Source organism: Trichomycterus rosablanca, chromosome 25 (assembly GCF_030014385.1).
Source record: "Trichomycterus rosablanca isolate fTriRos1 chromosome 25, fTriRos1.hap1, whole genome shotgun sequence".
Lineage (NCBI taxonomy): Eukaryota > Metazoa > Chordata > Actinopteri > Siluriformes > Trichomycteridae > Trichomycterus > Trichomycterus rosablanca.
Window position 1 is genome coordinate 471,184 of NC_086012.1, and position 12,787 is coordinate 483,970.

General features: G+C 39.4%; 2 protein-coding genes across 3 annotated transcripts in view; both read right to left on the reverse strand.

The window, feature by feature from the left end:
- rpl7 (ribosomal protein L7) overlaps positions 1-12,787 on the reverse strand; it is a 124,694-nt gene that overhangs the window by 79,545 nt on the left and 32,362 nt on the right. The gene's annotated exons all lie outside the window — the stretch shown is intronic.
- On the reverse strand, positions 1,065-4,002 carry pi15b (peptidase inhibitor 15b). Its single transcript, XM_062987216.1, has 5 exons — positions 3,745-4,002; positions 2,392-2,510; positions 2,158-2,290; positions 1,733-1,848; positions 1,065-1,203 (listed from the first exon to the last, which is right to left on the reverse strand). Exons 1-5 carry the CDS (start codon positions 4,000-4,002, stop codon positions 1,065-1,067), a joined length of 765 nt encoding a protein of 254 aa, XP_062843286.1.

Consider the following 12,787-nt stretch of genomic DNA (forward strand, 5'->3'; position numbering starts at 1 on the left):
AACAAGAACTTCATGCTTATTATGTTTAACATGATGTCAGTAGATCTAGTTTTTCAGTTCAGTCATGCTGTAGATCAGGTTATCTGGTTCTTCTACAGTTCAGTTATCTGGTTCTTCTACAGTTCAGTTATCTGGTTCTTCTACAGTTCATGGTTCTTCGGTGCAGATTTAGTGTTTGTCGTTTTCAGTTAGCTGTAAGCACCAGTCTGACCCGCATGTATACTCTGGTACTAAAGCTGAACTAACAGTGCTTTGTTATTCGAAGGATGAAGTGGGGTGGGGTGGGGGGGTCATTTTTCAATTTCCAGTCCCTTTAGATGCTGTGCCAGCTCTAGAGTTTTGCTAAAGTTACAGAAATAAAGGGATCCAGGCTCCGGCCAGAACTAACAAACGATGATTTGCTGTTTCTCATTTTCTCAGGGCTCAGTGATGAAAGTCTCTAAAGGTTCACTCACCTAATTATTACTCTGAGACTCTAAGTGCAAAAACTCGTATTCTGTTCGTATTATAAACTCACTTGTGGTACATTAGGTGTTGTGGTACCATACATGATGTTTAGTGTGTACTGGTTAAAATGGGAAATTAAATAAAGGTTCAAAATATGCAACAAGCTACTTCTATTTCTGAGAGTACAGATGCTATTAAATGCATAAACAAGCTACACACCTGATTATCTCTTTTATTTCTCCTCAAAAACATTACATATACAGTACATATAACAATAACATTTCAGCATGTGTGTGTTTCAGTATTGCTCACTGTATAAACGAGTGGTGTCATAAATGCATGCCTGAATATTTAACTTTAATATATACTCTGACTGTCACACAGCTCACTGTAGCTGCTGTATCAGAACACGGACGTTTACAAGAACCCTGACAGATTAACAAGTCAAAATGAGCACAAACCAAACAGGAATGCACAGTCATGTCAGTATCAGAGCATCAATATGATGGTCTGTGGTAAAAATAGATGAATTTGCTCAACATTAGCACCATTTTAGAAAGTGTGTGTATAATTCATACAAACTTAGTAAATAGAAAATGACACTGACGTTACTCAGATTAACGTTTAAACCAGTACATAAAGTTTGAGTTGATAGAGGGGAAGCACATGTTGTTCCTACACGATCCTCCATAACTTGGTGGGCACGCTGAACACGGGATGCCCACTTGATAAGGCGCCTCTCCTATCCAGTTCCCCCTGCAAAAAATACAATTATATTCAGTTATTGCTAAAGTTTATAAAATAAAGGCCTTCTCATCAAAAAAAGCAAATACAAATTCCCACAGACACGTGTGAAAAGCCTTACCAGAAAAGTGGAGGCTGTTATATACTTCAGTTTCTATAATATATATATATAAAAGCAATATAATTTTTTAATGCGCACTTTAACATCTGCATTTACTCTCTACAGTATTGCCAAAGTCATGCACATCAAAATGAACCTATAATGATGCAGAACTGAAGACACTAGATAGCATAATTACGGTAGTTTTATTATGAGGGCAGAGTGGTGAGGCAGCTGGCAGACTGGGTAATTTAAAGCAGCATGGGTCCTGAGGACCTTGATTTAATACTTGCCTCTGGTCACTGTCTGTAAAGAGTTTTGCATGTTTTACCCCTGTCTGCATAGGTTTCCTCCATGGATTGGCTGGTATGAACTGCCCCTGGCTATGAGTGAAGAAGTGAATGTGTAAGTGATGCCCTGAGAAAGAAAAATATTACTCACTTTAGAGAGTAATTACAGACCAGGTAAGTAGCCTGTCTCCACACGGCACCCCACACCACCATGTTATAACACTCCTGTATTGCACAGCCCACTCGGTTTGACGTTGCCCACACCATCTGAGTACAACAGACACATTACACATCAAGTCATGATCATGTTTATACTTCTAGCTTATGTAAGTATAGAGTGTATGGTATGGATTCTTAACCTGCAGCTTGTGGGCCTGTGACACAAGGAAGTACAAAGAATGCTTTTGAGATTTGGATCTATTATTTAATTCTTCCAGTTTAGCTATTTTTAATTTCCTGTTGATTTTATTGTACATAAATAGAGAAGCACTAATGTATGGAATAGGTCAGTATCATGCATCACCACAGTTTTCTGATTTAGTTGAGGAGAAGATGAGGTGACCCAAACACACCTACCTGGGTGTAATGTGTACATATAGGTCCATAACAGCGCATTGGGCACGAGGGATTGCAGTCACGTGGGTATGGGAACATGTAATGATTCACCTCATCATACCAGGGTTTTACCAGCTGCAAGATTGACCGGTAACTACCAACAGATAATAATAAGTATAATAACAACAACAATAATTATTATAATAACATCAAGGAGAAGAATACTGTTAATACTTTTGATGTCATCTGACTTACTTGCCAGTGCGTACTGACAGATTTTGGCCGAGGTATCGTAGCAAATATGGAGGTCCATGATTCCAGATACAGGTGGCAGCCCAGGACTCAGCTGAGCGCGCCAGAGATTCATCCCACAACTGATCATACAGGGAACACACAGATAAAGCTGTGATCAGCATGGCCATCCATGTATTCACCCAAACACTTACTTCAAGAATAATAATTCGGCTAATCAAAGCAAGTGGCAACCTGTATTAGCAGTATTAAGAAGCAGCCCAACAGGGTAACAATATGAATCCTCCAATTGTATTGTCCCTAACGAAAAGAAGGTGTTTTAAAAATGGTCAAGTTGTTTTTAATTAAATTAAAAGCTTATTCTTCAAATCATACCCACTGTCCATTAAAAACATAAACAATAAGAAGAAGGTCAACAATGCATATGTATTCCTCCACATTAGGTAGTTACTTGGTTAATTTACCTTTGGCACCTGTAAGCCAGCGGCTTAGGATTTATAGCAAACCTGTTGTTTTGGTGGTTCGTTTATGACATCTGTCCGTCCAGAGAGATTTACTTTTAGCATAACATGACAGATCAGATTTGTTTTTCTGATCTTGGCAGAGACCACTGTTCCATGCACTGTGTAATAAGGGCAGACAATTTCAATTTGCTCTAAGTACATTTAACGTATGAAAGAACTAAATTAATGAAAGTTTTTGGGCCAAAGTACTTTGTGGAACATCTAACATGAACTAACAGAAGTAAATATCAAGAATGAGCTGTTTTTTATGAAAAAATGCCCCATTGAAGTGCAGTATTATACTTACTATACTCACCAAGCGGCATGAAATACTGTACCTAATGAATAAATTAAGGTAAATCCAATTGGCTGTGCATGAGCCAATCACGTTTTAACTTTGAATATGGCGCCATAAATTATCCAATCATATCTCTAGCTATTGTTTGCGCGGCAAATATGACCCAATCATGTACGTATCCGACAGCCCCAGTAACCGTTACCATGGCAACCGGAGCATCTGCACGTCTGAAAGGTCTCGAGCGGAATCCGTTAGGGTCAGAAATCGTTCGTCCTGAAGTCGACGGTAAGTTTATTAAATAGTTTTGTTTATTGTCGTTAAATATAATAAACAAAGTTAAAGTAACGACATTTGGGAGCAACTAGGTTACGATCAAAGCTGTAAAGTGTTGTTTTCTTAACAAATAAACAGTTTTTCGTATGAAGTCACCCTGAGGCAAGGATTTAAATGTAGGCAACAGCCGTTACCTCAAGTGACCGTTAATCATTTAATAATAATTAGAGTCTTACATATTTTACAATCTCAAACACTGTGTATGTGTGTTCAGTCACTCACCATGTATTCCATGTTGGCTGCAGGAGGAAACACGCTGGCTCGGACCTGATTGTGATAATCAACGATGGCCATCATATCACTGTGGGAAATAAATCTCTTTCTCCTCGGTTTAACGGCTGATACTGAAATCTGCTCCTCCACAGGATCACTGACGGTGAGGTTCAGTCCTGTCGGCACATCGGTCACATCGCTCACCGAGCGCGCACTCACAAAATCGGCAAGAAGTAGCACGACTAGGTCGATGATTAAATTCCTCATAGTCACAGTTATCCTAAAATGAAATACAGACATAAAGTATGCGAGTTATTCACATTAATACAAAAGCTTTGATTTTTAGACTTGCCAAGACAACGAGTGAACAAAATCAAATAATAAAATCAATAGAGACCCAAAGTGAATAAAAGTTAAAAGTGCAAAGCACATAATAAAGCTGTTACCTTTTAAATATGTGGTGAATATGAGCAGCTACAGTGAATTCTGACTCTGGTTCCTCCTGCTCTTTGCACACTGCACCTCTCTGCTCTTTCAGCTCATTGTGCTTTATATATAGAGTGAAGCAGCTGTAAGGTGCATCCAGTCCCTCCCTCACCTGGACCAAGTGCATCACCCCAGCCAGCTCTCCTTACATGTACAGTGTATCACAAAAGTGAGTACACCCCTCACATTTCTGCAGATATTTAAGTATATCTTTTCATGGGACAACACTGACAAAATGACACTTTGACACAATGAAAAGTAGTCTGTGTGCAGCTTATATAACAGTGTAAATTTATTCTTCCCTCAAAATAACTCAATTTACAGCCATTAATGTCTAAACCACCGGCAACAAAAGTGAGTACACCCCTTAGTGAAAGTTCCTGAAGTGTCAATATTTTGTGTGGCCACCATTATTTCCCAGAACTGCCTTAACTCTCCTGGGCATGGAGTTCACCAGAGCTTCACAGGTTGCCACTGGAATGCTTTTCCACTCCTCCATGACGACATCACGGAGCTGGCGGATATTCGACACTTTGCGCTCCTCCACCTTCCGCTTGAGGATGCCCCAAAGATGTTCTATTGGGTTTAGGTCTGGAGACATGCTTGGCCAGTCCATCACCTTTACCCTCAGCCTCTTCAATAAAGCAGTGGTCGTCTTAGAGGTGTGTTTGGGGTCATTATCATGCTGGAACACTGCCCTGCGACCCAGTTTCCGGAGGGAGGGGATCATGCTCTGCTTCAGTATTTCACAGTACATATTGGAGTTCATGTGTCCCTCAATGAAATGTAACTCCCCAACACCTGCTGCACCCATGCAGCCCCAGACCATGGCATTCCCACCACCATGCTTGACTGTAGGCATGACACACTTATCTTTGTACTCCTCACCTGATTGCCGCCACACATGCTTGAGACCATCTGAACCAAACAAATTAATCTTGGTCTCATCAGACCATAGGACATGGTTCCAGTAATCCATGTCCTTTGTTGACATGTCTTCAGCAAACTGTTTGCGGGCTTTCTTGTGTAGAGACTTCAGAAGAGGCTTCCTTCTGGGGTGACAGCCATGCAGACCAATTTGATGTAGTGTGCGGCGTATGGTCTGAGCACTGACAGGCTGACCCCCCACCTTTTCAATCTCTGCAGCAATGCTGACAGCACTCCTGCGCCTATCTTTCAAAGACAGCAGTTGGATGTGACGCTGAGCACGTGCACTCAGCTTCTTTGGACGACCAACGCGAGGTCTGTTCTGAGTGGACCCTGCTCTTTTAAAACGCTGGATGATCTTGGCCACTGTGCTGCAGCTCAGTTTCAGGGTGTTGCCAATCTTCTTGTAGCCTTGGCCATCTTCATGTAGCGCAACAATTCGTCTTTTAAGATCCTCAGAGAGTTCTTTGCCATGAGGTGCCATGTTGGAACTTTCAGTGACCAGTATGAGAGAGTGTGAGAGCTGTACTACTAAATTGAACACACCTGCTCCCTATGCACACCTGAGACCTAGTAACACTAACAAATCACATGACATTTTGGAGGGATAATGACAAGCAGTGCTCAATTTGGACATTTAGGGGTGTAGTCTCTTAGGGGTGTACTCACTTTTGTTGCCGGTGGTTTAGACATTAATGGCTGTATATTGAGTTATTTTGAGGGAAGAATAAATTTACACTGTTATATAAGCTGCACACAGACTACTTTTCATTGTGTCAAAGTGTCATTTTGTCAGTGTTGTCCCATGAAAAGATATACTTAAATATCTGCAGAAATGTGAGGGGTGTACTCACTTTTGTGATACACTGTAAGTCATCTACCTAAACTAATGATCCAGTCTTCTAAACCAGTACAGTAATGAAATACAATTATAATTCTAACATTACAAATAATACAATGGAGGTATTTACACCCATCTGCATCTAGAGATCAGCTGTACACATGTTAGAATTTGAATAGATCTTCTATTAGTAAATAAAACAAACAAACAAACAAACATGTAAATAGACCATAATATGTATTTATTGATTCACTTTAAGTAACTGCTTCATCCTGGTCAGTTGTGGTGGTATAGAAGCTGAGCTTATACACCCATTACAAGGCACTAATTTATCACAGTGTCCCAAACAACACACAGTCACTCACTTGCAATCACACCTACACAAGAATTTAGAGCAGCTTTAGATTTAGTGGCTAATCCACCTTCTTCATCATTTTGGTAAGTAGAAGGAAATTGTAAACAAAAGAAACCAACATGAATGGGGAGAACTCTTCTTACAGACTGTGAGATACATGAGCAAAAGATGCAAACTTGATGCATATAGAAGTTCTTACTTAATTCATGAAACAAAACACTATCCACTACCTTAAAAAATAATAAACACACTGATAAGCGAACGTCACTGAAAGGGTCCCATAAGCATTGAGTCAGCTACGGTGGGCTTCTTTTGCGTTCATTTTTTCTATCACACTCATTATCTTGCTGCACTTGTTCTGGGTTTTGGACCCAAAGTGCTTTTCTTGCAGCACTTAAGTTGAGAGCCAAATGTTGATGTTGGCAGATAAAACCTGGCAGTGAAAGTAAGGTGACGCAGATCTGTATGACCCCACTGCACTTGATATTCCTCCACCACACTTCCCTCCTTCTCTTTTCTCCTTATCTTTGTACAACTTAGATCTTCTGAATCTTCATATCTATATTTTTACATGCTGCCTAATCATGTAATAATAAATTGGTAATTTTGATGCTCAACCAGTACATCATGTGGATAGCAGTAGTATAAAGTTGTTTTTTAAAAACTGTTGCCACTTTCCCTGATTCAGTTCTTCTTGTCGCTTGTACCACCGGTAATAACTTTATCATTTTGCTAATAAAATTATAAAACGACCTTTAGGATTGCTCGTTTCAAATCGATGTTTTTAATTAAACACTTTAGGTTAGTATGTCCTACAAGTAAAGCAAATATGGATAGCTTTAAACAGTTACCTGATATGTACATTTACAAATACGAATATCCTATTTAAGCTCTTTGTGTGGTGTACTGTCACTGGAAAATAAATGTTTGAGAACAACCTGTACTCAGAAGCAATAGAATGATTTATATATGAGGAGGAACATGAACATTTCCTTACTCCTCTGTGTATGACGCTGAATACTTAATCCCTTAACAGAAATGGGTTTAGCAGAAACACAGCCAGCTCAGAACAACCAGATGTAGACACCTCTGTGCGTAAATGCAACGTAACACAAATAAAAGATGATAGCTGAATTTTGGCCCACTGTAAACTGCAATACAGTAAGGTGATGACTCGACTGGTCATTGCTGTAATAATTCTTTTATAACAGATATCAAAGCCTAGCCAAAGAACAAGGGTAAAAGTTTAACTGGAAAAGCTTCTCCTTTTTGTGCTTGATTTAATGTATAAACACTGTCCATGCAAAACTTCAGAAATATGCTGAAATTACACAGCAGTTCAGTCCAGTCTGTGCTTCCATCTACAACTATTGTAATTATATGCTTAAAATAAATAAATAAAATAATCTGTGATTTAATCTGTAAATGCTGGAATATTAAAAGAAGCAGTTGAGAGGGCAGTTTTAGTGCGGCTGTGGGAGTCTCGTTCTGAGCTGCACTTCAGTGCCTGTGAGCCATCATGATTAGATTTCCATTTCAATAAAGACACTGCTGCTGTTTAATCATGTGTAGAAGTAACTTACTTCAATGTTATGGTGACATTTGCTGTCATCCCAAAAAGGTTTTTATGGTCCACCTGCAGCAGAACAGGAGTTGGGTAACGATGTTCAGCAATAAATAAGTCCTGACGCACAGTCAGTGTTTCAATTCATCCCAGAGATGTTAAATAGAGCTGAAGCCAGGGCTCTAGGTGGGCCAGGTTTTTTTCACACTAAATCAAAACACATGTTATGGCCAAAGTTCTCCAAAAATGTCTTTTGTACCGAAACATGTGTCAGGTAAGTTGTAGCCCTGATGTTTGGAGCAAAAACAGATGTTTGGCTCCACGTAGTGGCATAAACACAAAGTCTTTCAAACAGATATAAATATTATATCAATTTGGATATTATAAGAGTAGTAAATTTGTTTCGACAGCTTGATCTTAAGTCTGTAAGCGCTGTAGTCAGAGTGGTATCCCCATAACTTCATTACATTACAGCACAGTGCCTGTTGTGATTACCCTCCTGTGATTAGAAAAAAAAAAACTATGCAGACCCTTGCTCCATTTTTCATCACACCCTGCTGGCTTTCAGCTTTGCATTTTCAGGATCTGGCCAGCAGAGCTGAAGTTCTGGCCAGAGCTGATGAGAATGTTGTTTGACATTTTGGCTTCATCTCAGACTCTGTGCTGCAGGGTCCAGTGTATGACTCACAGGGGCCACAACACTCAAACTTGAGAAACAGAATAGAGTTATTATTTTTACTAACAAGTCATTGAATGGTGTAAAAGTTTAATAAAACAACATGTTCTAGTTGCCATGTGGTCAGAACTAAGTTCATTTTTATGTGGAGTGATAAAAAGCACACACTTAACCCTAACCTGAAACATAAGTCTTAAAAAATTTTGTAAAATGCATTAAAACATGAATGTGGAATTTGTTAAACGTTTATTTACCTAACGTAAAACGTACCTAAAAATAAATTACTGTTAATGTTTGCAAAAAAGTGTACAAAAATGTCTTGAATTGTCCAAAAAATGGGACTTTCCTGACTGGATCTCCAAGATCAGCAATTTTTAGATCCATAAGCAGACAAACTTTGTAATTAAATGTCTGACCTGATGGATTTTCCCAGACCACCCTGAGCTGTGACCTCAAGCTCAGCCAGATCCATGACATAAACTGCTATTTATTTACACATTTCACCACTCAAGTTGCTGTTTTTGGCATTTACAAAAGCAAAAATGTGGTTAAAATTTTAAAATGTTACTACCCAGAATTATTGTCAGATCATCTAAAAATGACCTGTATAATTATTTATTTATTATGCATGAATCTTAATATATTATTTGTTTCAGAGAGCTACTGTAACTTCTACTGCAAACATTTAATCTCTAGAGATCTTTAACCACCAGTGTGCATAGGGATAGTAAGGTGCCATGCTGGTAAAGCCATGGGGAAGTTCTAAAGAGCCAACGATTGGTCATTTCATTACAATTAATTAGCATTGAGTTACTGTCTTAAAATGTATTTATGTTAGTGGTTTGGTTACTTCTGTCAGTTTGTGGTGATATGACTGTCCAACACTGCCAACAAATCTTCACCACACTCTAGGTCATAGTACAGCTTTTCAGTTCATGTTCAAACCTCTGCTTCACCTCATAACTCCTTAATGAATCCCTCCTAACATGAGCACAGTCAGAAAACTATGTGAGGGAATCCATAATCTTACCAGGAAGCATAAATATAGCCTGTGCTATTACGGTTGACGTTGTGGTAGGCCACCGATTTGTGGCATGTGAATGTGAAATGTCTGGTTTCACAGAGGAGTGTGGAGGACCGTTTCACATGTCGGATTTATTTAGTGGAAAATCCCTGTGAACCCCACGGCCTTGGAGTAATCTCTCGCCCAAATGAAACAAGAGCAGGGTCGTATTTCGTTACATATACTCACTCCAAATAATTGGTGGTCTCCAGTATAGCAGAACGAACAGAGAGAACGTGCAAACAGGAACATCTGATGATGTAATAAATGGTGCTGATTTGATGGCATCATCTTGTTAATTAAGAAATTTGAATTTGTTTTGTTTAAAAAATATGATTCCCAGCATTTAGTGTCTTGTGCAGTAAGCTTAATTTTGTGCTAACATTAATTGTGTGTCACTAACATTCTATGACCTGTTCTACAGGCATGGATTGTTTATAGAGATTGTATAGCATAGGCTTGTGTGTTGTGAAGACTTCCAAATCCTAAAGTTAGAGTGGGTGCCATGTAGGGTATTAAGTGCTGAGACTGAACAAATGGATAGTTTATAGTATACTTGTTTTACGATTTTTCGTTTCCTGGCCCTTATATTTGTTTTGGTTTTTTCCTGGATCCTCTGCAGGAATGTTTGGATGATAACATGTTAAATTCTGTTTTACCCCTTGATGACGGTTCTTAAATAATTCTAAATAAAGAGATTTTGTGAACCTCGCTCTTCCCTTCATTACAGTTTCATGGCATGTTACAATACAAAGCTTTACATAACACTTCTCTGACATTATTGCATTAAAAAAAGATTATGCATCGGTGTTGCTATTTTTATGGACTTGGCATCTCTCTTTTGAAGAAATATCAACATCACTACGAAACTGTGGCTTCAGTGAGGCTATACACATTATTCATTATATGCATCGTGAGTACAAATAGGCTCATCGTGCCAAAAAACTTGATTTTTTATTTATCATTTACACAGAACTATATATGGTGAGTCCTGTGCATTACCTTTTATAGTATCGCACTACAGAATGAGGTGCACACACACAAATAGAGTGCATATGTAGGGCAGTTGTAGCTCAGTGTTTAAAGCACTGGACTAGTGATCAGAGGGTTGTTGGTTCAAGCCCAACCCCTGCCATAGTGCTACTGTTGGGCCCCTGAGCAAGGCCCTTATTTGCTTGTATTGTATTCCATAACAAGTGTAAGTTGCTTTGGATAAATGCACCTGCTAAATGTCATAAATGATTGTATATTTTGGCTTTATTTATATGTACAGGCAGTGGCAGCTCAGTGGTTGAGATTCTGTCCTGGTGATACACCTTGCCAATCCATCTTCTGCATGTTTTGAACCAAGGTCTTTAGAACCCAAGTTCCCTGGAACTGTGCAGCTCCCACACTACTGTGCCCCATTGCTGCCCAAAAACTTGTATAAGCAAACATCTGGATCGGTCTGGATAAAACACTTCAGGTAAAATAAAGAAATAATTTGAAATACATACCAACCTTGTAAACAAGTAACTAAATGAAACATTTGGTCCAAATTGCAGCTGGTTTATTTTTCCGTGTATCAGCTATTCTGAACTATTGAAACCTTTTAGAGAAATAAAGAAACGACTGTTGTTCTGTTCAGTAACATGTGACATAATGGCATGAACTCATTCTGTACCAGATCTCTGTTTCTAAAACAGGCAATGATGTAATTCAACACAGGAGACGATGGAGTGTTTAGTTCTCCTCCGTCTTACTACACCACATCATAAGGGGTTATTACAGCCAGCAGTCTCTACACAATGATTAGTTTAGATTAGTTGGAGAGTGGTTGGTAACAGAAACAATGAGGTCTTCCAACAAATGTACAATGGGTTCATGATCAGGAACCCCTCCGTAGTTGCTTTGAGTCATTGCCTTGCTAAAAAAACCCTCCCTCCCTGTTAAAGCTTTTTATCATCAGAGGGAGGAAGGTGTTTGTCAAAGATCCAGACCAGACAGCTGAAAAGTGTTTCCCTAACATGATGTTCCACCAGCAGATTTAAGTCAGGATGGTTTTATCTGGCTGATGTGCCCTGTAGGATTAACACTGAACAGACGGCTTAGAATTCAAGCAGAAGGTTTTACTTAAGTCTCATCAGACCACAATACTTCTCATTTAAACTCAAACCTTTCACAGCCACTGACTTCTGAAACATTAGTGAACACTGGCGTTAAAATAGTCCTCATAACCAATAACTCTAGTGTGATGACTTGGTGTAGTCGGGCAGCATGACCTCTGCAGCGTGGCTTTAGTTTTCTTCTCTACTCTTACAATGGACTGAATTGAGCTCTGATGTACGTTTAATGCTGTGAGATGGTTTTTTATCAATGTTTAGATCTGGACTTCTCAGTGATTGTATCCCTGACTTGTTTTCAAGAAAGCCTGACCCAGCTCTCATACTTGTTTTATATACAGTATTTCACTCCAGAGTTTTTACCTTTTCGCTGAAGCTTTAGTGCCTTCATATGACTTGGAGACAAAGTCTAGCCGTGTTTACATCTGCTGCAGATTTAAATCTCTGTGCTAAACTTAAACACGCCATCCTGGCTTCGTTTTCTGGTTAGTGATTTAAACACATCTGCTGGAAGGGAACACACACCCTGACATCAGCACCACACCTAACTGCCGTCTGGGAAACTGTCACGAAATGGTTTTCCTTCACTCTTCCTCAGTTCCAGGTCTGGCTACGCATCATCGTGCTCACCTGGGTTCAGTTTGTACCACCTGCGTCTCATTGCGTTAGTTATGCCAGTCTGAATGCTCCTGTGTTGGTCTTCAGAGGTATGGCATGTTTTTAACAGAGACGTGTTTCTGCTACGCTGACCCCATTCGCGTGAGTCTAGACTTTCATTGTGAATTATGCTGACATTTCCTCGTCTGCATGTCTGTAGTGATGAAGACTGCCAGTATTGATGCTAAATTTAAGATTGAAACCCACACACGCACAAATCCCTCCAGGTTCTCTGAATGAATGCACAGGTATGATGCACAGGTTCATGACAAGTCCAGTGTTAAGTTTGTGTTGAGAAGCTCCAGAGAGTGAATCAATTACACTGCATCGTGGAGCTTAACAAAAATAGGAAGACTATTCTGACACCATGTGGAGAGTCAA

What these genes read in the sequence shown, in the direction of transcription:
- pi15b (XM_062987216.1), bottom strand. Translation starts at nt 4,002, where the DNA reads ATGAGGAATTTAATCATCGACCTAGTCGTGCTACTTCTTGCCGATTTT. An exon ending in CAGCCAACATGGAATACATG is followed by an intron (nt 2,511 to 3,744) that starts GTGAGTGACTGA and finishes CTGTATGATCAG; the next exon opens with TTGTGGGATGAATCTCTGGC. An exon ending in CTGTCAGTACGCACTGGCAA is followed by an intron (nt 2,291 to 2,391) that starts GTAAGTCAGATG and finishes ATCTGTTGGTAG; the next exon opens with TTACCGGTCAATCTTGCAGC.